The sequence below is a fragment of the Coffea arabica genome, chromosome 1c (genome assembly GCF_036785885.1).
Source record: "Coffea arabica cultivar ET-39 chromosome 1c, Coffea Arabica ET-39 HiFi, whole genome shotgun sequence".
Lineage (NCBI taxonomy): Eukaryota > Viridiplantae > Streptophyta > Magnoliopsida > Gentianales > Rubiaceae > Coffea > Coffea arabica.
Window position 1 is genome coordinate 4,357,912 of NC_092310.1, and position 24,457 is coordinate 4,382,368.

The window sequence follows — 24,457 nt, forward strand, 5'->3', positions numbered from 1 at the left end:
AAGAAAACATCAATAAATTAAAAATAAAGAGATTTGATTAAAAAATGAGTGGCAAAAGAAAAGATGATAGAGAGAGAGAGAGAGAGAGAGTGTGTGTGTGTGTGTGTTGAAGATTAAAAAGAAAGAGTCATGAAAGGATAATATTTTGTAAAAAAAATGGAACAAAAGAAATATGAGTGTTTGTTTTATATAAATAAGTTATCAAAAAAAACTAATAAGATGTGATAGTGCAACGGTTACTACATTGGTATTCTATTACAAAGGTCTTGAGTTCGAATCTTGATAACTACATTTTGCAAAAAAAAAAAAAAAAAAAAAAAAAAAAAAAAAAAAAAAAAAAAAAGAGGAAAACTCAAAAACCGGAAAAAACCGGTTCATGTCTGGTTCAGCGGTTTCGCGGTCCGACCGGTTTTTGACCGGTTTCTTGACAAAGTCAAACCTGGCAGTGAACCGGACCGGAGCCATGGCCGGTTCGCGGTTCAACCGGTCGAACCGGCCGGTCCGGTCCGGTTTTCAAAACACTGAAGTTCTGTCGCACTACTATTCCCTCGCTCCCATTTTAGTAGTTATATTTCTTTTTTTTACATAATTTAAGAAAAAGTAATTAACTTTGTTGGAAAAGTAAATTTAGATTGTTATTTTTCTAAAATACCCCCACATTAAATATGGTACAACTTTATGGGAACTTGAATTGATGATAAAAAAAGAATCAACTCTCATTAAATGAGATAGGTTTATAGTAACAATTACTTACATTGAATAAGAGTATTTTAGAAAAATTAAAATACAACTACATTTTTCAATTGAAAAGTAGATTACAATTTGGGTACAGCTGTTAATCGAACCAGGCAGCTCGCGAGCCGAGCTCGACCCGACTCGATAAGGGCTCGGCTCGGCTCGTTAACAGAGAGAAACGAGCCGAGCTCGAGCTCTAATGAGTACTCGTTTAATAAACGAGCCGAGCAGGCTCGGCTCGTATAAGCTCGGTAGGCTCGAAAGATAGGGGCATTTTCGTCATTTCAGCGTGTATGTGGTACACTAAGTCATCTCCCGTCTGTTGTAGCCCTAATTCCTCCTTTCCTCTTTTGGTATTTCGTTTTCCCATCCCACAGGCCAGAGCCGTCACCCCGCACCCGCACCCCATTCCCTGCAGCCTCCCTTCTCACCGCACTGACTGCAGCCTCCATTCTCACCCCACCCCGCAGCCTCCATTCTCCTAATTTTTTCTTTTCCCCTTTCTGTTAACTTTTTTCCCATTCCACACCTGCAGCCGCAGCCGCACCCTCCTGACAAAAGCAGCCCACTGAATCAAGCGACTGAATTCCTTTCTTGGCCAGTAGCTCGCCTGATTCTTGCCACCGTCACTGACTCACCATACGGAGCAGCCACATGGAGCCACCTCGGTAGAGCCAGGGGCCTCTACCATACCCCGATTCACTGCATTCTGGTAAGTAGTGACTCCGATTCTTTTTTTCTTTTTTTTTCCTTTTCTTTCTTTGTTTTTGGGTTCAAGAATTTAAATTTCAATCAATTTAACAAGCACACATGTATCGAGCAGATTAGAGTGTGCTTGATGATTATATACTGATTGTTGTAGCTGAAAAAGATGGTATTGAAGACTGGCAAATATACTAGTAAATTAATAGTGAATGTCGAAATTGTCTTCAAGTACTGTTTTTTTTTTCTGGAGTGTTTGTTACAATATTTATATAGAATGATTATTGTTCACATTCATCGAAATTGTTCTATTTTCTAACGCTGGCGTTGGATGTTGACGTTAATAAACGAGATAATGTTTTTGGCCCTATGGCTGTTTCCAAGTTTTGCACAAATTAACTGGCCAAGAATGGTAACATCTGCATCAGTAGGTTCCTGCTGATTGCTATTTGGGTCATTAGTTTGCTTAATTAGTTTTTCTTTTTGTGGTAAGAGATGTGTGTTTAATTGGTACCAGTTCCTCTGATTTCCGTCTACTTAATTTCTTTTTTAATCACTTTTTTTTCCTTTTCTTGAAAATTAGCTAGCAAATTTAGTATATATATCCACACACACACATATACTGGGACCATTATATGAAGACGGGGGAGAAATTACAGCTTCGATTGCTTTTCGATTATTGGTCTAGGCAAAGCCTAAGCATAGCAAATTTTAACAACCTGTGGCTTGATATGCATCACTCTGTACATCATTCATTGAATTAGCTTGATGAATTTGGTCAAGTTAATTACGATTAATCATAAGTTCCTTAAAGAAGATGAATGAATGGCAATAATTAATGACACTGCCACTTAGACACTTACTGTCCAATATGTAAAAATCTTGGATAGTTGTCCCCATACAGCTTTGGGCTAGCCTGCTAGAATTAAATGAATTTAGGATCTATATATGGCTCCATACACCCAACTTGATGAAAAAGTGGTTGAATATGTAATAAGTGCTTTCGTTATCAATTTTGAGCAACCAACTATTCACGTACACTACGTTCTATGCATGCTTTCCAATCAAAAGAAGTAGACTGACTTCCCATTTCAATTTGAAAAATGAATTATGGCAAATATTTGTCTCTCTGAAAATAAATCAGGCAGATTATCTTTCATTGCCCATGCTCAGCTTTTGTTTTTCCTGTTTCCTTAGTTTAGTAAAAAAACCGCTTTGCTTTTCTATTTCTGATGATCTGGTTGAGTTTCATTCGAGATGGTTGGCTATAGACTATAGTCAGACCACTGGAGCGCATGTGAATTGTGTACCATCTTCAGATGACACTATTCATATTTAATTTATTGGAAAAGCCACTATACTGTCCTTTGTTTCATCACTGTCCCCATGCACAAACTAATTGGAACTATGGATTCAGTATTTCCCTGGAATTCATCGCTGTCCCTTGTTTGGATTGCCATTTTAAGAGTTTTTAAGATCTTTCTCTGTTATTTCATTAATCTGAATGTAAGGTTGAGAATTGAGATAGGAACAAGTTAAAGAAATGTTAAAATTGACTTGAAGTGGGCATTATTTCTTGGAATCTGTTTTATTACTTTTGTACCTTATTTCTTAGAAATGTTATTCTAAATTTCTGTTTTGGCTAATCAAAATCTGTATTGGTTATTAAATGTTTTTGATTAAGGAATGTATAGCTCTCCATTCAACTCATTTCAAGGTTCATCATCAAGTCCTGTGATGGAGCAAAATAATGAAGACGTGGAACAATTGAATTACAACGAAGAAAGAGCTGATGAGATGAGTGAAGAAGAGATAGAAATGATAGAAGATGATACTAATGAAGGAGGACAGCAAGTAGATAGAGATGGAGGAGCTGGTCCATTTGAGAAAAAGAAAAGAAAGAAGAAATCCAGCATATGGGATGAAATGAGTGAAGTAGTGCTAGATAATGGGACGGTCAAAGTGAAGTGCAACCATTGCAAGGAACTTTTCACCAAGAGTGCAACCGGAGCCACATCTCAGTACAAGAGACACCTGAATTCTCGCCTACAAAGAAAGATGGCCATTGGGGAGCAAAGCAAACAAAAGCAACAAGTGCTGTCATTCACCGAAGGTGGAAGTGATGGTATCACTTCCATCACAAATTTCTCATATGATCATGCCAAGGTAAGAGAGCTTGCATCACACATGATTCTTGCACATGAGTACCCCTTTTCTATGATGAGCATGTAGTTTTCAACAAATTCATGAAAGCAGTTTCTCTATTTTATAAAAAGATTAATCGGCAGACTGTTAAGGAAGATTGTATGAGTACTTATACAATTGAAAAAAGGAAGCTGAAATCATTGTTGAAAGGTGCTTGAAGGATTAGTGTTACCACAGATTTGTGGAAATTTGGTCAAAAAATTCAATATATGGTTGTGACTGGTCATTTTATTGATTCTGATTGGGTGCTCCAAAAACGTGTGTTGAATTTTTGCAATGTTCCTCCTCCTCATACTGGAGTTATTATAGCTGATGCTTTAAGCAAGTGTTTTCTTGATTGGGGGATTGAGAATAAGGTTTCTAGCATAACTGTTGATAATGCTTCATACAACGATGTGTGCATTAGGAGACTTAGAGAGGATTTTTCTCTAAGAAAGAGATTAAGTCTTGGAGGAAAAAATTTTCATGTTAGATGTTGTGTACATATACTTAATCTCTTAGTGCAAGATGGTCTTGGTCAACTTGGTGGTGTGATTGATGTTGTTAGAGAAGGGATAAAGTACTTGAACAATTCTGAATCTAGGCTTCTTGAATTTGCCAAAATTAAAAAACAGCTTCAGTTGCCCTCTAGAAAGCTAATTTTGGACTGCCTAACAAGGTGGAACAGCACCTATTTGATGTTAGCTTCGGGTTTAGAGTTTAAGGATGTCTTTCCACGATACGCAGACATTGACCCCGGATTTCACTATGTTCCTACTGATTTTGAGTGGATGAAAGTGGAAGAAGTGTGTAAATTTCTAGGAATATTTCATGAAATCACTGATATGATTTCCGGGTCCGAGTATCCAACATCTAACATTTTTCTTGTGGAGCTCTATAGGATTAAAGAGCTTTTAAATGAAAAAGCTCTTGACCCTTTTGAGCATATTCGGGCTATGGCTGGAAGTATGTCTGCTAAATTTGATAAGTATTGGGAGGAAAGTAATGTGCTGCTGTCTTTGGGTGCAATTTTGGATCCGAGATACAAAATGTTTCTTATTAATCATGCTTTTCCGGTGATTTATAGTGAGGAGGCAGCTCCTAGATTCATGGCTGAGATTAGAGACATTCTTTATGAGCTTTACAATGAATATGTTGATTGTCACATTGTTTCTCATTCTGAACAACAACAGAGGCAGGTTGTAAAAAAGAGACAAAATGAAGGTTCTAGTTCTTCTAGTAAGAAACAGAAAATGGCTGCACCTACCGTTTTAACTGGTAAAGAAAAGTTTCACATGCATGTGAGTGAAATTGATAGGGCTCTACCAGAAAAATCAGATTTAGATGTTTATTTAGAGGAAAGTAGGTATGCTTGTGATGCAAATGCAAATCTGGATGTTTTGGCTTGGTGGAAAGGGGAAAGATTGAGATTTCCTATCTTGTCGAGAATGGCTGCCGATATACTCTCCGTTCCTGTTACAACTATGGCTTCAGATTCTACCTTCAGTGCCGGAGGTAGAGTAATTGATGATCGACGAGCTTCTATGTCAGTTGAGACGGTACAAATGTTGCTTTGTGGCAACGATTGGATCCGCAGTCTTCATGGCCTAAAGAATAAGTCTCGCGTAAGTAACTAATTGGATGTTTTTGTTGTTGTTATAGTTTCCTTATATCTGATTTTGAAGAATTTTATAACTTTCTTACTTTTGTTTTGTAGGAATCACTTGATGCGGCCGAATCAATCACATTCGAGGAAGTTGAACTTCCTGAATCATTCACGAGCTGATTTGGTGGCTGTTGATGTTGCTTGGTGGCTTATGATATGTTTGGTGGCTGTTTATGTAAACTTTTGATGTTGTAATCTGATATTTGGTTTGGACATGTTATATGATATGTTTGGGGGCTGTTTATGTAAACTTTTCATGTTGTAATCTGATATTTGGTTTGGACATGTTATCTGATATGTTTGGTGGCTGTTTATGTAAACTTTTCATGTTGTAATATGATATTTGGTTTGGATATGTTATTTGATATGTTTTGGACATGTTGTAATCTGATTTGGTTTGGATATTGTAATCTGAGTTTTTATATTAGACCTGGCTTGCAATATTTGGCTTCAATTCGAGCTTGTGGAATTGAAGATGATATATTAGGGAATGTGCTCTTCTTTTGTCCGGCTAAATATGAGTTTGCCAGGAACTGATATGTTCTTGCCCGTAAACGAGCTTGAGCTCGAAAAGCTCGGCTCGAGTTCGTCTCGAATTCGAGCTTGAGCTTCGAGCTCGACAGGACCGGCTTGATCTCAAACTCGAGTTCGAGCTCGAGCTCTCTACCAATATATTGAGTCGAGCTCGAGCGCCTTGTGAAGCTCGAATTAGTAATCAAGCGAGTTCGAGCTAGCTCGATTAGAGGTTCGAGCCGAGCTCGATTGTCATATACTCGAGCTCGACTCAGCTCGTTTAGCAGCTCTAAATTTGGGACAGATGAAAAAGAAATACAAGACTATCAAAGTGGGACGGAGGGAGTATTTGCTAATCATATGGATACGTGTGAGAGTCATTGTGGTTATAATCTGTAAAATATTCCTTTCTGACTCATCCTGCGTTTGGATAGATGCATAAATTAGGGAAGAATAAACTAATCTAGGGGCAGACTTTTCCTCAAAATGGAAAAAAAAAAAGGAAAAAGAAAGAAAAAATAGACTAGGAGTAAACTAAACCTAGTAATTGCCATGAATGATGGCTGGTTTGGTTTGGTTTGGTAGGTGAAGTATTGAGAAGCAAGTAAATGGAACAATACAAAAGGACATAAATTTGGAAAAGAATGCCTTTCGTTTGGAGATTCAACATGTAGCACACAATTACTTTTGGCATCCCAAGATTAGGTTAGACATGGAGCCAGAATTTTCTTATTCTTCCTTTTTTTTTTTTTTTTGGTTTTCTTCACTTGATATAAAAAAAAAAAGATAGAAACGTGAGAAAACTTTTAATTATAAAGCAGACATCCTTAGTCAATCTTGGTGTAGTATATTGATGTCTCATTAAGCTGGTCAATTCAATGGCTAAAAAGTTTTTAAAGCTTGTTACTACTTTAATATTTGCAGGCACTTAGTTTTCTTCATTAAAAAAAAAATGGTAAATGTTTGGCCGCTTTTTTTCCCCTTAGTAAACCACTTACAAGTCTATGTCTTTTTTTCTAAAAGGTTAATTTCTTAAAACTAACTAAACGCAATTTCAGGAAATATGAAAGCATATAGTTCAAATGGGGTAGGAATTGAATAGCAGTATCTCCTCAATCAATGAAACACAATAGGTTAAAGATGTAAATTATTGTCACTAATTTTTACCACAAATCGCTGTCAATTGTTCGACTTCATCCATAGAACTGTTGGTATCTGTGTTTCGAATTTTCTCAAGGTTTCTTTGGCATTGAAATAGTGAAATATACTTAATGAAGTAGGAGCGAACGCCAATTTAATTAGTCCCTAAACTATATTACTAAAACCAAAATAGTCCTTAAACTTTTTTATGAATCAATTTAGTCCCTCAATTATTTTGACAAAGCTGACGTAGTTCTTAAAATGTATCATGATTGAATTTAGTCCCTAAACTATTTTACTTAAGCTGAAATAGTTCCTCAAGTGTATATATACGGCCAATTTGGTCCTTATTTGGTTTATTCACTCGATTTATGGACTTTCTGCAAAGGACAAAATAGGAAATCTATTCATTTTTCTTATTAAAACAATACAAAAACAGATATTTGTTGCGAAATGAACAATGAAATTGAATATTATGGAAAGTAAAAGAAATAGAGCTTCTTATGAAGGGGAAAAAAAAGAGAAGCCGATGCTCAAAATAAAAATTGATATGGATCCGATTCAACCATTAAATGAAGAAAAGAGAAAAAAACACAACAATAGTATGCAAAGAGTTGGAAAACAATATGCTAACATCATGATTACCCTTTTAAGAAATAAAGTTGAAAGAAACTCGCTTTCTATATGATTCAATTTTGTTGCCGATTTGTTGATAAATATTATTTATCTACTACTTCAGTGAGGGGTATGGCTAGATTACCTATTGTACCCTTGATTATTGGTGCAGAAAGTTAATAAATTAGGTAGATTGGCACAATAAGGACCAAATTTGCCACATAAAAATACAGTTGAAGGACTATTTCGACTTAAGTAAAATAGTTCAAGGACTAAATTAGCTCATGATAAAGTTTAAGGACTATTTCAATTTTATTAAAATAGTTGAGGGACTAAATTGCCTCATAATAAAGTTTAAGAACTATTTTTATTTTAGCAAAATAGTTTGAGGACTAAAAGGCCATTATTAGGAGCAACTGTCACTTCAGTTAACAACATATAGCTGAAGTTTTTATTTTTGGTATGCAAAATACAAATTAGTACAAAGGTTATATTAATCTTGTTCTCTTCAGTTTCAAAATTTGTGAAATTCTTATTTGTTCAAGAGGTTTTTTTTTTATTTTTTGTAAGTTGGATGTTTTGAATCCAGAACTTCCTACTTACAATCCCTCTTACATTACTATCCAGCCCAACCCTCCCTCTGAAGAGGTATCATTACTGTCATAGCATAAAGTGAAATTTTTATATTTTTTTAATGAGGCAATTTGAGAGTTAAAGGAAAACTTAAAAATATTTAGGGTGTGCAAATATTATAAGTGGCAAACCAATCCATTTAACTAAATTTATCCATACCCGCCCATGAATAGATGAGTATGGGTATCTTAAATTTTTGTATATGGGTAATAAATGGGTATTATTGAGTAATCCATCAAACCCAATTAACCCATTTAAAATTTTCTTCCCCCAAGCCTCCTCTCTTTCCCTACCTTTTTTTTTTTCAAAATTTTCATTTTGTCATGATGTTAACTACTTTTGCTTCATTATTATTATTATTTGTTGGTTTTATCTTATCATTTTATTTTCTCTTAGTTTGTTTACTTGCTCATTTTTCAACATTACCAATTTATGATAAGTTTTAACCTCTTTTCTTATCTTTCGAAAATGAAATTTTAAATTTATATATGAAAAAAATGTTAGAAAATTTTTGGATTAAGTTTTTATATTAACTTTTATAGTACTTAGTTCAAAATTTTATATTCTTATTATTCAATTATTAAATAATATGTAATTTTGCGACATAGACTATGAATGGAAAAAAATTGATAATTAGATTTATTGAGCATTATAAGTAAATATTTAAAACTAATGATGGGTGCAAAGAGCGGTATAATTTGGTAACTTAGTTTGCAAAAGTGAATTTAAATGATTTTCCAAAAAGTTAAAATAAATGGGTTATAAATGGATAATTGGATTACCCAAATCATTTTTTGACTTTCCCATTTATATCCATCAAATTAAATGGGTATAAATGAGTTAACTTACTTATACCCATTACCCATTTTACCCAAATCCGCCCAAGTCACCCATTTTGACACTTCTGCCAAATATGATATGAAAAAGTTTTAAGCTGCAACAAATGTAGAGGTGGCAAAATGGGCAGGATGGGCGGGATTTGCTTGGGTTTAAGATGGAACCGAGTCATATGGGTTTGGGCCCAACCTTACCCATATATGTTTTGGGACTAATTTGGGCGGGATCACTTTGGGATGGGTTTAGATTGATCCCGCCCAATACCCAAATATATTTTCTATATATATTTTTTCTTTAATTTATTTTTTTTATTTTTTATATAATTTTAATATTTTTGATTTATTAAATTTCTTTTAGTTTTATTAAATAAACATGCAAGTGCTTTATACTCAGGATTATCACTAAAAATTGGATTAACAAATAAAGGAAAAGATAGATATACAATCATGACTATAAAAATTGTTAAAGATAATTTTTGAATCTAAGACTCCGTTTGGATTGGCTATTTTTTCAAAAAATAAGTTTTTCAAATACAATGTTACAGTAATATACAATAACTCAAAAAACATTTCATCCATATTAGTATATCAAATATTTCAAAAAAATTTTATAGTAAAAATTTTTCATATACACTAATACAATAAAATATTTCAAAAACACCCCTAAAAAATAGTTAATCCAAACGGAGCCCTTGCTATTTGAGCCCAATGGGTACCCAAGCATTTTCCAAAATTTCCCATCAATTAATGGGTACAATTGGGATTTGTCCCATTTTAAACCCAATATTAAATTTCAATACCCATCCCGCCCAAAGTCTCAATGGGCATGGGTAACCCATTGGGACTTGGGACAAATTGCCACCTCTAAACAAATGTTATGTATTCTTTCGCCTTAAAAAAAATCACATGATTTCACAATAACTATTATAAATGTCATCGCTCATTGCTAAGAAATCTTTGATAGGAGAATAATAATAATAATAATAAACGTTTACAGCTTTGTTTATTCTGCCGCTGGCAAAACTGAATGTTCGAATTTGACATTCGATGCGTCTCGTAGTGGTATGGCAATGTTGGGTTTCGTTGAAGCGTCGGAGCATAACAAAACCAAATCCATTTAAGAGACAAGAAAAGAAACACACACACACACACTGTCCTATTGTTCAGTAGGTGGGTCAAATATGCATTTACCGGAGAGGTGCAAAGACACGAGGTGGGCTGTCTACTGGCTGCTTTTGCAGTATACTGTCATCGTAAAAATTGTGACTTCCACCCACCTTTGGTATCAAAAAATCAAATTATTAATAATGAATTTTTGACAAGTCGCTTGGGTTAGCTCAGATGGTCTCGGGATAGTTTAGTTGGATCCCGAGGTCATGTATTCGACTCACCTCTCTACTGTTTATGTATTTTTGGAAGGCGGGGTGCACAGACACAAGGAGATTAGTCTAACAAAGTTGGGATACTTCCTGTGTTGAAAAAAAAAAATTTTTTTTGACAAACATAAATCTCAGCAACCAAAGAGGAGATGAAATAAAAGAATGGGGTGTGGCACTAACGTTTATTTCTGGATAGAGGGAGATGATATTACAGTAAAAATTCACTATTATGCTCTTTATTTGTGTATTTATTGAACTAATTAAGCATTGTAGTTTTATATCAAACAGTTGCACCGCAAACAAGAAAATCCAGGAATATAGGATGGCATTTTTGAACCATGAAATACTCGATTTTGACTCTGGTTGAAGGTGTAACTGTGTAACCGAGTGGCTATTAGGACTATATATAGCAGAAAGAAAAAATAGAAAAATAGCTCTTAGGAGCAAGATTTTTTGAACTTAATAGAAAAGTGGAATAACCTATGTTGACGTAAGAGATTTTGTCACTTGGCATTATCTTTGTGACGTAATACATAAAACATCAGCAAACTAAGAAACCAAAAATTCCAAATTGAAGAACTCTAAAACGGGATTCTTATTTCTTCTTTTCTTTTCTTTTCTTTCTTTTTTTTTTTTTTGGTAATTCCGAGTCTAAGGTAGTGAGAAAGTGTGGATGTGGTTTCCGTAAATAACTTTTGCTAAAGAACTTCAATATAACAAGCAGGGGCAATAACACAAATTGCATCGGTAAAAATCTTTTTATTTCCACCTACACACCTCAGAAAGAAGAAAGATTAGGAAATAGATTTATTTTTTTGTCTGCCTTTATTTCTGCAAATAGATTTATTTTCTTTTTCCTCCGTTTATCTAATAATACTTTTGTGCATTTTGATGCTTCTCCATTTATTTTTTCCTGTGAAATCACTTAGACAAATTCCTACAATATGACTTATTACACATGTTTGAAGAGTGAGTCTGGCAGTGAGGCTCCATATTGAAACCGTGGATCGGAAGAGCTCGAATTCAGCCATTCTTTTTGAATCCGCACATGGTTTGAAAGTATGCGTGTGTTAAGGGTTGAAAATTGACCTAATTATTACATTTTATACCAGACTGCAATCTACGTACGGAGTCAATTGAAGTTGGTGGTTGGTAGAATAAGTTTTCTTTTGACACCTTCAATATACTCAAGAGTTAATCTTTGCAGGATGAATTAAACTTAAACCCCCTTATAAAAACCCTTGTCTCACTTTGCCCATGTCAACTTTATTTATTATCACATACCCCCTTTTAAAAGTTGAGGGAGAAAAGTGACCCTCAATTCGTTTATTCTTTAATTTCTTTCGTGTTTCCTTCTAATTTTTTCTTCTCTTTCGTTTCTTCTAAAATAGAACGTATTGATAAAACCTCAATGATTGTTTTCTAACCTGCATATAGTAACAAATACTCCCTCTATTCCAAAATATTTTTCACACTTCGAGACTTGAACTTATTTTCAACTGTGCCAAGATTTCAAATAATTTTGATCTGAGTCCCAGCAATACCCTTCTTCAGTTTCTATGTATTAAGATGTGTGGAACCCAAGTCTTAGGAATGTTTCCTAACTGTTTTTTGGGAAAGCATCTTGCACGACCATTGTTTGCATTTGCTGTGAGACTTATGCATATCAAGTGCAATTCTTGTTGTTTCTTGGGGCCTGCTGAAAAATTAAAAGAAACGTGTACATTTAAGTGGAAATGGATGAAAGTTTTCATTGCTAATTGTGATAAGTGACATTAATTTTGAAACAGTTCAAAGAGTAAAACATGATACTTTTAATGGGATGAAATAAGTAACAAGATAATTGAATAACAACGTACTACTTTATATATAATAAGTAAACCCATTATGTCCATATTGAATAACAAGATAATTGACCAACGTACTACTTTATATATAATATCACATTACTTGTGTTTCATGAGCATATTCAGTTGAATATTGAATTACAACAATTCGAGTAAATATACTATAGTTCATGATAAACCATTTATTGGAAGTGAAAATTAGAAATAAAGAAATTGTACTAGAATTGAGAGAATGGTAATAAAGAAATCGATGAATTCATTCCAAGTATGCAAGTGAGAGCAAACATGTAGGAAAGTAGTGGCAAAAAGAAAGAAAAAAAAGACAAGACCAGAAATAAAGGAAGAAGGGGAAACATAAGAAAAAGAAACAAAGGTTGTGGCATCAAGAATTTGAGGTTCTATGTTCAAATTCCTCCTTCTTCACAGTGAATGAAAGGAAAAGAAGTATAAGCGAAAAGAAAGGAAAAGGGAAAAGAAGCATCAAAAGAAAAGAAAAATAGCATAACACTAAAGGCATATTTGTCCAATAACCATAGTTATTAAAGCCAACTTGATACGAGGACCGAGTTGGCGGGTCAGTGGTTCAGCAGGCGGGTCACGCTATATAATAAAAAAAATATAATTAAATAAACATATAAATTATAATATAACTACATCAATTCTTAACTATTAAAAAGTCATAACCTATTCATATTTCATAGTTCATACACACAAGCTATACATATACATATTCTTTAGTTCATAAATTCATATTGATATTATATACAAATATAAATGATAAATCTAAATGTCAAAGAAAGAAATAAGCTCTAATTCCCAAATTCCTTTTCAATTTTTCTCATCTAATTGTCAAAAAGATGACAATGCCCATGCTGGTGTGGCTGATCAAATTAAAAAATTGGATAAAAAGGTAACTTCAGAAAAATTTCCAAAACTCGTCGGGTTTAGCGGGTCACCGATCGACTGTCCGGGTCAAACGATTCAAAGCGAGTCATGTGCAATTCCAATCCAATTGTTAAATCGGCGTGATTCCATGGCCGGTCCACTGATTTGACTCATTCAACTGCCTGGATTAGGGGTGTTTCGCGAATCGAGCCGCTCGCGAGCCGATCGCGAGCGGCTCGAATACGAGCTCGACTCGAGCTCGTCAATATCGAGTTCGAGTCGAGCTCGAGCCAATTAAGTCGATCTCGAGCTCAAAAACATTAAGCTCGTTGGCTCGCGAGCTCAATTATATTTTTATTTTTTATTTTTTATTTTTTATTTAATAGTAAATTACATATATATCCCTAATATTTTATTGTTTGTTAAAAAAATTATTATTTTATTCATTTTTAAAAATAAATATTTATTTTTTATTTTTTAAAAATAAAATAGTTATTATTATTTTTTTATTTTTTAAGCTCGAGCTCGAGCTCGACTCGAATTTGACTCGAGCTCGAGCTCGAGCTTGATATTTTGAGCTCGTCGAGCTCGAGCTCGAGCTCGAGTTTCACAAAATTAACTCGAGCTCGGCTCGTTTAGCCAAAGCTCGACTCGAACTCGGCTCGTTTGCACCCCTAGCCTGGTTGGGCCGGATTTAATAACTATGTGAATAACACTTCAAATTCAAGCAAAAGGGGTTTAAAGTGCTGATAGACAAAATTCAAGGGGGTTTCAGTGGAATTCATTCATGATCGTATTATCTTTAAAACCCTTGGCTAACATGTTTTGGTCAAAAAGGTACTTTTTTAATATTCCTTACTTTGAATAATGACATAACGTACTAACCAAGGCCAGAACTTGACGTACTTCCAACTACTATAAATAGCCTACCAAGGCATTCGCCATGAACCATCGAGTCCTTTGCTGCCTTGTTCATTCTTCATTAAGCCAGTCTTTCTACCTTCCTTCAAATCTTCAAATTATCTACACCAATGGCTCCATCATTACCTATGGATCCCAACACATGGGATGTGATTAGTTTTGCCGTAGACAAGGCTCATGGGGTTAAGGGTCTAGCTGACTTAGGCCTTGAGACTTTACCTAAGCAGTATATTCAACCTCCTGAAGAACAAATCATCCACAGTACCGTAGTTACCGAAAATTCAATCCCTGTCATTGATTTGTCAAACTGGAATGATCCAATGGTTGCTGAACAAATTTGCAATGCAGCTGAAAAATGGGGATTCTTCCAAATTGTTAACCATGGCATCCCTATTGAAGTTTCAGAAAATGTCAAGGAGGCTACTCGTCAGTTCTTTGGATTGCCTGCTGAGCAAAAAAATAAGCACTCGAAAGATAATTCACCAACCAACAATGTGAGATATGGAACCAGTTTCACTCCTAAGGCCGAGAAGGCTTTGGAGTGGAAAGATTTTCTTAGTCTCTTCTATGTTTCGGATGATGAGGCTGCAGCACAATGGCCCTCTGCATGCAGGTTCGATTTAGCAATTTTGCAAACCGTATTTTGTAAATCGGCATCAGTTATAACTTATGAACTTGAAAAGTTGTGTACAACTACTTTCTATAATTTTTTTCATGGCTACAAGAGAAGCATGATGTTCATAAAAATATATATATGGCTAATATTGCTTTGCATTCACAAAGATTTTGAGTTCGACGAACCCAAAAAAAAAAAAAAAAAGATTTTGAGTTTGATTCTTTGCATTAAAAAAAACCAAATATTAAAATTTAGAAAGCCACTTTTGCCTAGTAATTAGTAGTTGAATAAGCAATTAGACATTAGCCATTGAACCTAGCAGAGAATTTTTTATTGCCAGAGTATCTATGTTTCACGATTTAATACCAGAATTGGCATTTAGCAACCAATTAAATGATTATGAGATGTAAACAAAAGTGCAGGTGTTAATATTGTCATAAATATTTATCAAAGGTTCTAATATCGATGTCCCAAACTTTCTATGGTGCAAGGTGGTTGATCAGCCAACAAAATGTATGCAATAAAAGCTTGGACTAATGCTACTATTCTAATTCCAATTACTAATATTATGGACTATTTTTGTTATTTACAGGAACGAAGCATTGGATTTTATGAAGAAGTCTGAGTTTGTAATCCGAAGGCTACTGCAGGCTTTGATGAAAGGACTGAATGTGAAGGAGATTGATGAAACCAAAGAATCGCTCTTCATGGGTTCAAAAAGAATTAACCTTAACTATTATCCCAAATGTCCTGAGCCCGAGTTAACTGTTGGCGTAGGTCGTCACTCAGACGTATCAACACTAACAATCCTTCTTCAGGATGATATTGGAGGGCTCTATGTGAAAAAACTGGACAGTGATGCATGGGTTCATGTCCCTCCAATTAATGGAGCAATTGTGATCAATGTTGGTGATGCACTTCAGATTCGAAGCAATGGTAAGTACAAGAGTGTTGAGCACCGTGTGATTGCAAATGGGATCAAGAATCGGATTTCTGTACCAATTTTTGTGAACCCTAGGCCTAGTGACATTATTGGTCCTTTGCCAGAAGTTCTTGAGAGTGGAGAGAAACCAATATACAAGCAAGTTCTGTATTCGGACTATGTCAAGCATTTCTTCAGAAAAGCTCACGATGGAAAGGAAACAGTTGACTTTGCCAAGATTTGAAATATTTCCTTGAAAGATTTTTGTTTCTTTGATTTGTATAAGAATTAGACTAGTAAATAAATGTGACTAGGGAAAAATTTTCAAGTATGTATGTCTGTGCCTGTGATATAAGCTATGGAAAGTCGTTATAATTACAATTAGACTAACTGCATGTTATTTTTGTACTGGAACTCGTGTTCTCAGCCTCTAATGTTTAAGGTTTTGGCATTGCTAAACAATGATTTAGGATCAATTATTTTACATTTTATTTTTCTTTGGTATTACCTATAAACCAAATTAACATATTTGATGAATTGGTTTTAAACCATTAATGAGTAACTAAAGACGCATATTTGATAAATGAGAAAGTAAAAAAAAAAAAAAACAAATAAACTTTGGTTTAGTGGTTAAAGTTGAAATTTCAAAAATTAGAAGTTCTAGATTCAATTATTCTTTTCTCCCGTTTCACTTTTTAAATCTCACGTTTCAAATAAAAAAAAAGCACACGTACACACACACTCTCTCTTTGGTGAACAAAGTTCACATGCAAAATCACAAGCAATTGCTACAAAGAAGACAAGTAAATTTTGCGTTTTGGTGAAAAACCTGTTTGGTTTTTGTATTGTAAAACATCATGATATGGAATTAGATAAATTTTTAATCAATGGTAGGCTTATGAAAATGGCATTGTCTACTTTTTTTTCCCCCTTTTTCTTTACCTGGACAAATAGAGTGGCGTGCTTTTTGGTACATTATCCGTGAAAACGGGTGCATGGAAAATGACCAAATGTAAAGCCACAGAGCATTTGAAGAGTTGTCAACATTATTATCGCTAATGGACCGCCGATTCTGGGAATTATCGCTAATGGACAGTCGATTCTGGGAAAAGGGAAAACGCTTGAATCAGTTGTAATTTATGGCTCAGCTAATAACCAAATTGTCAACCAGTTAATTGAATTCAAAAAGAGCAAAAAGCCCACTATTTTGAGAAAGTGGAGCTTAATTCTCTCTAATTTCTTTATTTATGGAATTGCGTTCTCCTTTAAAAACAAGAAAATGACATTTTGCTAGATGATTATTTGATTATTTTCGTAACAAATACTTTTCTAGAAGATTTATTTGTCTAATTTCTGGATCCTAAGCCTGCAAGAAATTCTAAATGGCTATATATCCTCTGCTAAAGGAGCAATCTATCTTAAACACATAAACCTTGTCCCTAATTGCATAGATCAATGGCGAGATAAATTGCCATTGAATTTTGACTCTAATATACCGTGGTATAGCGGTTTTGTTTTTGGGTCTTAAAATTGATTTTTGAAGCTTCTTATCATATTCTTCTTTTAAGAAATCATAATCACAATTGCATATCTCATCATGTTTGCAATATCCACGTTAATTTATTCATGTACATTTTCTTCCAAATAACATACATGGATTAATTTTTTTTTTCCCTAAATGAATAACAAAACTCTGACAAAAATAAAAAGGCAAAACTTTGACTATTGAAACAAGCTAGTATTTCAGTTCTACTACACAAAAATATATTCCATTCATACCAAATAATGCGAGCCAGCTGATGATGAACCCCAATTGGTTGGTAAAACAGTGAGAGAATGGGCGTTTACTGAGCTTTTTCCAAGAAAGAGAGCAAAAGAGGATGACCGATATTGTGTTTGGATGGTCAAAACTAACCTCACCATCATATCCGGAATAAAAATTGGGCTTAATTTTTTTTCTAAAATACATACAAAAGAAACTAAAAAAAAACGAGTTGGAGAAAAAATGAAAAATATACCACTTTTGATTTTCCTTTTCTATGTACAGTATAGAACTTTTGACTGGATTTTGACACATAAGTAAGTTGAAAAGTGTTTTAAGTTTTCTAGCGAAGACTAATTAGTCTTTTACACGGTTACAAGTCTAGGTCATTGTTAGGTAATGGTAATGGATATGTCATTGTTGGGCTGGATTATCTTTTCTTGATTAATGGACACAAGCTTTGAAACTTGCAAATGACTCGTGCCTAAATTCAACCCTTTTTTTGCGAAGCAAAATGAAAGCTGGCTACCTTCAATCAATGCAAGTTAATTATTCTTGTGCAACATGAAATAATTGACCATTCGTAAGTCCTTTTCCTTTTACTTGAAAGAGTTGAATAACTTTTTTCTTTACTTTACCATGTGATAGTCTTTTTTTTTTTTTTGAATTAAATGCAAGTTGAGGAAACAAAATAAGAACGTTGTTTAATTTAAGGAAGACTTAAAACCCAGAAAAGAAAGAGACTGTCCATTGCCAGCAGCAGAACATGCAGATTGCAGTTATTACATTTTTTGGGTCAAATAATGGGTACGAAATTGACAAGAAAAAGAAATATAGATACCTCTAACGTGGTGGGTGAAATAGAAAAAGGATTCCATAGTTTCCCTTAGTAGTGAAAGAAAGGGGGTTTCTGGTAAATGGGTACGAGGGACAGGAATAGCATTAAAATTAATGATACCCATACACATTTTTTGGTATATTGCTATGAGAATCATTCAGTTAAATTGAAAATGTTAGTTTTTGTCCCTATTATGCCTCGCTTATTGTTTGGGTTTCAAATTAATTAGTTCTTTTTTTGTTGTTGACAAGAAAACCGCAACCGTTACCTGAGAATGCGCACCGGATAAACCCCATCCCGTGCAATAGTTTGCCAACCATACAGAAGGATAAGATGCACTAGACAAACCCTATGCGACGGGCAGATATCCCAAGAGAGGTTCGAATCCAAGTTGATAGGAAAGCATGATACAAACTTTACCATCTCGATCAACTTAAGGGACATTTCACTTTCAAGATCATTCTACCATTTCGGCCAATTCAATTAATTAGTTCTTTACTGAAAAGATCATTCCACTTCCAAACAAAACAAGGAAAAATGACCAAAATCCCTACTGATACCGAGGCTATGATTTTGATTTCGATTCCAATTTCATAATTTAAATCAAGCACCTCCCATAATCTTACAGAAATTTACTCACTATAATTGCGTAATTTTGGAATTTGTGTTAAAAATTCCATGACAGTTCCTTTTGCCAAATATTTGTAATTTGTGGACTAACGTGAATTAGGCCACAGCATTTATGTTTTCCTTTCATTGACTAGCATGTAATGTCCAAAACTTTAGTTTAGACAACTATGCAGTATGCATGTATTTAATTGGTACTCCTTGATTAAATATATTCTTGTGGATGTGACAAGAAAACCTTAATAATCTGGAATAAATAACACTAAACTCGTTTCACATTTATCAGAGACTAATATAAGATGCCACAATAGAACTTAGAACGGACCTTGTGAATTTCTGGATGGTTTCTCAGTAATTTAAAAATAAGAATAATAGATATGTATATTATTTGCAGAAAAGGAATGGGCCTGCAGATTTTGCCATGCAAACTACTGTAACAAAAAGGAAAAAGGGAAATTTTTCAAAGAAACACGTTGAGTTTGGTGACCGATATTAGCACACCAGCATCTCCGGATTGCAGCAGCATGTAGCAAACTTTTAGAGATAGAAATATTGATAGATTGTACTTTGTTGTTAATTTTATGGTTAATTTTCTCTTTATTCATGTCAAATATTGTTTTAATTGTCAGATTTTACTTGTAATTGGTTAGTGGTGCTGATTTTAGGGAAATGTGCAAAACATGATTAAAAGGAGCAACTTTCCAACATGCTAAGAATTTGATTTGATGGTGGCGCGTTCGGGACTTGTTTCCAAGTCCAAGTCGAACTCAAGGCAGCTTTTGACAGAAGATTTGGAAGACTTTAATTATCTTTAATAGTTTTAGTATTGGATTAGGAAACCTGAAATATTATCTTTAGCAGTTTCTTTTTCTATTTAGAAAACGTGTTTTAGTATTAGTAGTTGATATTAAGAAGGAAACAAAGAAAGAAAAGACGGCCCGTTTGATTGGTAGTTCGGCAGAACAATTGTAAAGGAGAGAACAGACTCTGGGGAGCAGTGGAGAAAAAGACCGCCGCTTGGTTTCTCTTTTCTTCTTGATAGATCATTTTTTTAAAAAAACCGTATGCAAGTATTATCAAAACTCCTATCGTTTGGAAAAAAAAGAGTGTATTATCAAGAAACTCTTGTGAATTTTTCTCCATGATGCATAGCTAAGCTTTTATTTTCTAACCGAGGAATAACAAAGAATTTGGCTCATCAACAACTGTGAGATTTAACTGTTTTTATTAATTTCTTTTATTCGTTAGTATTTGTATGTTTTCTGATTTAATTTCTCATGGTTGTTTAATTGTTTGAATATTAAAGGCGTCTGATATTTAATTCAACCTAACAAACTATTATTAGTTAGGACAGTTAAATCCGTAATTCTAACTGAGGAATAACAAAGAATTTGGCTCATCAACAACTGTGAGATTTAACTGTTTTTATTAATTTCTTTTATTCGTTAGTATTTGTATGTTTTCTGATTTAATTTCTCATGGTTGTTTAATTGTTTGAATATTAAAGGCGTCTGATATTTAATTCAACCTAACAAACTATTATTAGTTAGGACAGTTAAATCCGTAATTGTTTAATTGTCTTAAATTAGTGGCAACTAATGTAATTGGTTTCATGTTAGAGAGAATATGATTTAATTTAAATAAACTCTGGTAGTGTATTTATTGATTAGAATAGGATTTTTCTAGTTTCTAATACAATCAAGAAATAAAATTCTATGGGCTTACATAGAGTTATTTCTTGGTTAGAAAAGTAGTTAATGGGCATACCTTGACTATTGAGACGGTAAGGAAAAATTGGTTGTCATCACTTGTTTGGTAACTATAACTTATTTATTAATGAATATATGAAATAATTGTCCCTTCGGGGACATCCGATAAAATTGGAACGATACAGAGAAGATTAGCATGGCCCCTGCGCAAGGATGACACGCACAAATCGAGAAATGGTCCAAAAAATTGAAAGGAAAAAAAGAATATATGAAATAATTCTTGCATGATGATCAGTTGTATGAACTATTGATACGAACGTCGCCAACCTTGTGACGAAACCCATAAGAGACAAGTTCAGGATCGATAACTGGTATCAAGTTTGGAAGCGGATGACCTCAACTCGTCAATCACATGGTTAACGAACTTTGGTATGAAGATAGTAAATGCCATAATCAAACGCGATCTTTGATTGATAAGTCGTGAACACTTAAAGGAAACTCTAAGATGTTCAAGAAGCCTTGGAGAAAGCCAAGAAAACTCTTAAATCTGATGTATTATTCGACTAATGGGAAACGTGACCCTAGGTAGACTATTTATAGCCTTACAAGTAACAAACCTAATGTAACTCGGAAAGACTAAAACATGACAAGATTCCCTAAATAATAGGCACCAACAATTGGCTCATTTGCATGCAAGCTGGCCGACTTTTGTTCACTACTTGGAATGACTAAAATGTACTAGAAATGATTCCAACTTACGAACTAAAACAACTAATCATCGCCATGGATCCGAGGACAAGCACTCGAGCCAGGTTTAGGTAGACGTGATCCTCCTTCACTTGAACAATGTGTACAACCTTCAAATCTTCATGCTCAAGTCCTTCAATGACTTTTGGGACAATTTCTTGGCCTTGCACCTCGCGCACAAGCCCTTGAAGTTTCTCTCGTAGCCTCTTAGCTCGAGCTCGCATCACCGATCCTAGAGGAACTTGAATCTTGTCCAATGGTACATCTTGATTCATATCATTGCCCTCCTCTTGAACAGGATTTGTCCTCAAATCAGCTTCATCATCTGCAAGGAAGGGGAAGAGGTCAGATACATTAAATGTAGCGCTCATATTGTACTCATCAGGAAGATCGAGCTTGTAGGCACTGTCATTAATGCACTTAAGGACTTGGAACGGTCCATCTCCTCGTGGAAGTAGTTTATTGCGCCTTTGGACAGGAAATCTCTCCTTGCGCAGATGCAACCACACCCAATCACCAGGCTCTAACATCATGCATTGGCGTCTTTTGTTAACACATTGAGCAACTTGATCCGTCCTTCGTTCAATGTTTAAGCGAACCTGCTCATGTAATTTCTTTACAAATTCTGCCCTCTTGGCATCGTCTAAGTTAACTCGCTTAGATGAAGGTAAAGGTGATAAGTCTAGTGGTGTTAAAGGATTAAACCCATAGACTATCTCAAATGGTGAAAAACGAGTAGAGCTATGCACAGTGCGGTTCTATGCAAATTCGACCTGGGGTAAGCACTCTTCCCAAGTTCTTATATTTTTTTCTAATGATGGCACGTAAGAGTGTAGACAAGGTGCGATTGACGACCTCAGTTTGATCATCAGTTTGTAGGTGACTAATAGTAGAAAAGAGCAATTTAGTACCCAATTTTTCCCACAAGATTTTCCAAAAGTAACTCAAAAATTTGACATCCCTATCAGAGACAATCGTTCTAGGCATGCCATGCAATCTAATGATTTGTTTGAAAAACAATTCAGCAATGTGAGATGCATTATCCGTTTTGTGACATGGGATAAAATGTACCATTTTCAAAAACTGATCAACAACAATATAGATGCTATTATTACCCCTTTTTGACTTAGGTAATCCCAAAACAAAGTCCATGAAAATATCAGTCCAAGGTTCCTTAGATATAGATAAAGGGTTATAAAGACCATAAGATTGAATTTTAGACTTAGCTTTGTGGCAAGTGATGCACTTAGCCACCATTCGTTCCACACCCCGCTTCATCCTTGGCCAATGGAAGTGTTCTTGAAGGATAGCTAAAGTCTTAACCACGCCAAAGTGTCCCATCAAACCACCTTCATGTGCTTCCCTAACAAGTAAAGAATAAATAGAACAATTAGGTATACACAACCGATTGAGATAAAAGAGAAATCCATCAAGGATGTAGACTTTATCTTGAGTGAACCACAAGATGAATAAATATCTGAAAAATTCGGGTCATTGGAATATAAACCCTTAACTAACTCAAACCCTAACAACTTTGCATCAAGTTGAGTAAGCAAAGAATGATGATGTGACAATGCATCAGCAACAACATTAGGTTTTTCAACTTTGTATTTGATCACATAAGGGAACGTGTCAAGGATTGCAATCCACCTAAGATGATGCTTATTTAACTTGTACTGTGATTTTATGTGTTTAAACGATTCATGATCAGTGTGTATAACAAATTCTCTTGGTCTCAAATTATGCTGCCGAGTCTCTAAAGCACGAACTACAGAGTACAACTCTTTATCATATTTAGAATAATTCAAGGCTGCCCCATTTAATTTTTCACTAAAATATGCAATCGGCTTGCCCTCTTGCATTAAGACAGCTCCAATACCCACTCCAGATGCAGCACACTCAATCTCAAACATTTTGTCAAAACATGATAGTGCAAGTAGTGGTGCGTGTGTGAGTTGGTGTTTAAGCATTTGAATGCACGTTCTTGAGCATCACCCAACACAAATTTCTCATTCCTTTTAATCACAATAGTCAAAGGTGCAGCAATGGTACTAAAATTTTTGACAAACCGTCTATAAAAGATTGTGAGACCATGAAAACTTTGCACTTTTCCCACCGTGCTTGGAGTCGGCCACTCTTGAATGGCTTTAACTTTGTCCTCGTCCACCTTGATTCCCTATTTACTCACAACAAAGCCTAGGAAGAAAAGTTGATTAGTACAAAAGGAGCACTTCTTGAAGTTGGCGTATAGCTTTTCCCTTCGAAGTACATCAAGAACAAGTTTTAAATGCTCAACATGTTCATCTAGCTCCTACTATAGATCAAAATGTCATCAAAATACACAACCACTAACTTTCCTAAGAATGGACGAAGCATATGGTTCATTAATCTCATGAATGTACTAGGTGCATTAGTTAGGTCGAATGGCATAACTAACCACTCATACAAGCCATGTTTGGTTTTAAAGGTTGTTTTCCACTCATTTCCGTCTTTCATCCTAATTTGATAATAACCATTCTTTAAATCAATTTTTGTAAAGATCACAGCACCATATAACTCATCTAACATGTCATCAAGTCTAGGAATAGGGTGATGATATTTTATCGTCATTGCATTCACAGCCCTACTATCGGTGCACATTTGCCAACTTCCATCTTTCTTAGGCACCAAGATGACGGGAACCACGCATGGACTCAAACTCTCCCGCGCCCATCCTTTTGTCAAGAGCTTATCTACTTAGCGTTGGAGCTCCTTGGTTTCATCCGATCCCATCTTGTAAGCTGGTTTGTTAGGAAGTGAAGCGCCTGGAACCAAATCGATTTGATGTTCAATTCCCCTAATTGATGGTAGTCCACTTGGAATCTCATCGGGGAAAACATCATCGTATTCCTACAAAAGAGAGACAATACTTGATGGTAAAGTGTTAGCAAGGTCACTTGTAATAAGCATCACCTCTTTGCACAAGAGTATAAAGACAGATGTATTAATACTTAAAGCTTTCCTCACTTCATTGGTATTTATCAATAGATTTTGTCTTCTTGTTTTTTTTTTTTCCTCTTTGGCCGGTTCACTGTTTGCCTTTTTCCTCTCATTTTTCTCGGCCTTTTCACTTTCTTTTGAACTCTCGGCTTTTTCTTCTCACTCTAGCTCACCTTCTTTTATTAAACTCTCTTGATCCTC

At 34.8% G+C, this 24,457-nt stretch overlaps 2 protein-coding genes and 1 non-coding gene across 5 annotated transcripts; all 3 read left to right on the forward strand.

Moving 5' to 3' along the window:
* The first annotated feature begins 1,086 nt into the window (after window positions 1–1,086).
* LOC140006617 (zinc finger BED domain-containing protein RICESLEEPER 2-like) lies at window positions 1,087–5,665 on the forward strand. 3 transcript variants are annotated; one of them, XM_072048870.1, is made up of 4 exons: window positions 1,087–1,447; window positions 3,122–3,603; window positions 4,815–5,246; window positions 5,339–5,665. In XM_072048870.1, exons 2-4 carry the CDS (start codon window positions 3,124–3,126, stop codon window positions 5,405–5,407), a joined length of 981 nt encoding a protein of 326 aa, XP_071904971.1. In that variant the 5' UTR covers window positions 1,087–1,447; window positions 3,122–3,123; the 3' UTR covers window positions 5,408–5,665. The 3 variants fall into 3 exon arrangements, with proteins under 3 accessions (XP_071904971.1, XP_071904989.1, XP_071904949.1); XM_072048888.1 differs by having other exon boundaries at window positions 3,132–3,603; XM_072048848.1 differs by lacking the exon at window positions 1,087–1,447 and having other exon boundaries at window positions 3,461–5,246.
* Window positions 5,666–14,166: 8,501 nt separating this feature from the next.
* LOC113736166 (feruloyl CoA ortho-hydroxylase F6H1-3-like) lies at window positions 14,167–15,925 on the forward strand. Its single transcript, XM_027263399.2, has 2 exons — window positions 14,167–14,669; window positions 15,265–15,925. Exons 1-2 carry the CDS (start codon window positions 14,167–14,169, stop codon window positions 15,836–15,838), a joined length of 1,077 nt encoding a protein of 358 aa, XP_027119200.2. The 3' UTR covers window positions 15,839–15,925.
* Window positions 15,926–20,676: 4,751 nt separating this feature from the next.
* LOC113687406 (U6 spliceosomal RNA) lies at window positions 20,677–20,779 on the forward strand. The gene has a single exon (XR_003447752.1). It is a non-coding gene; the product is annotated as a U6 spliceosomal RNA (small nuclear RNA).
* The last annotated feature ends 3,678 nt before the right edge of the window (window positions 20,780–24,457 follow it).

Excerpts from the sequence above, each read along its gene's own strand:
- LOC140006617 (XM_072048848.1), top strand. The coding sequence starts at position 3,852 with ATGGTTGTGACTGGTCATTTTATTGATTCTGATTGGGTGCTCCAAAAA. Across the intron at positions 5,247-5,338 it reads GCCTAAAGAATAAGTCTCGC|GAATCACTTGATGCGGCCGA; the intron begins GTAAGTAACTAA and ends TTTGTTTTGTAG.
- LOC113736166 (XM_027263399.2), top strand. The coding sequence starts at position 14,167 with ATGGCTCCATCATTACCTATGGATCCCAACACATGGGATGTGATTAGT. Across the intron at positions 14,670-15,264 it reads CAATGGCCCTCTGCATGCAG|GAACGAAGCATTGGATTTTA; the intron begins GTTCGATTTAGC and ends TGTTATTTACAG.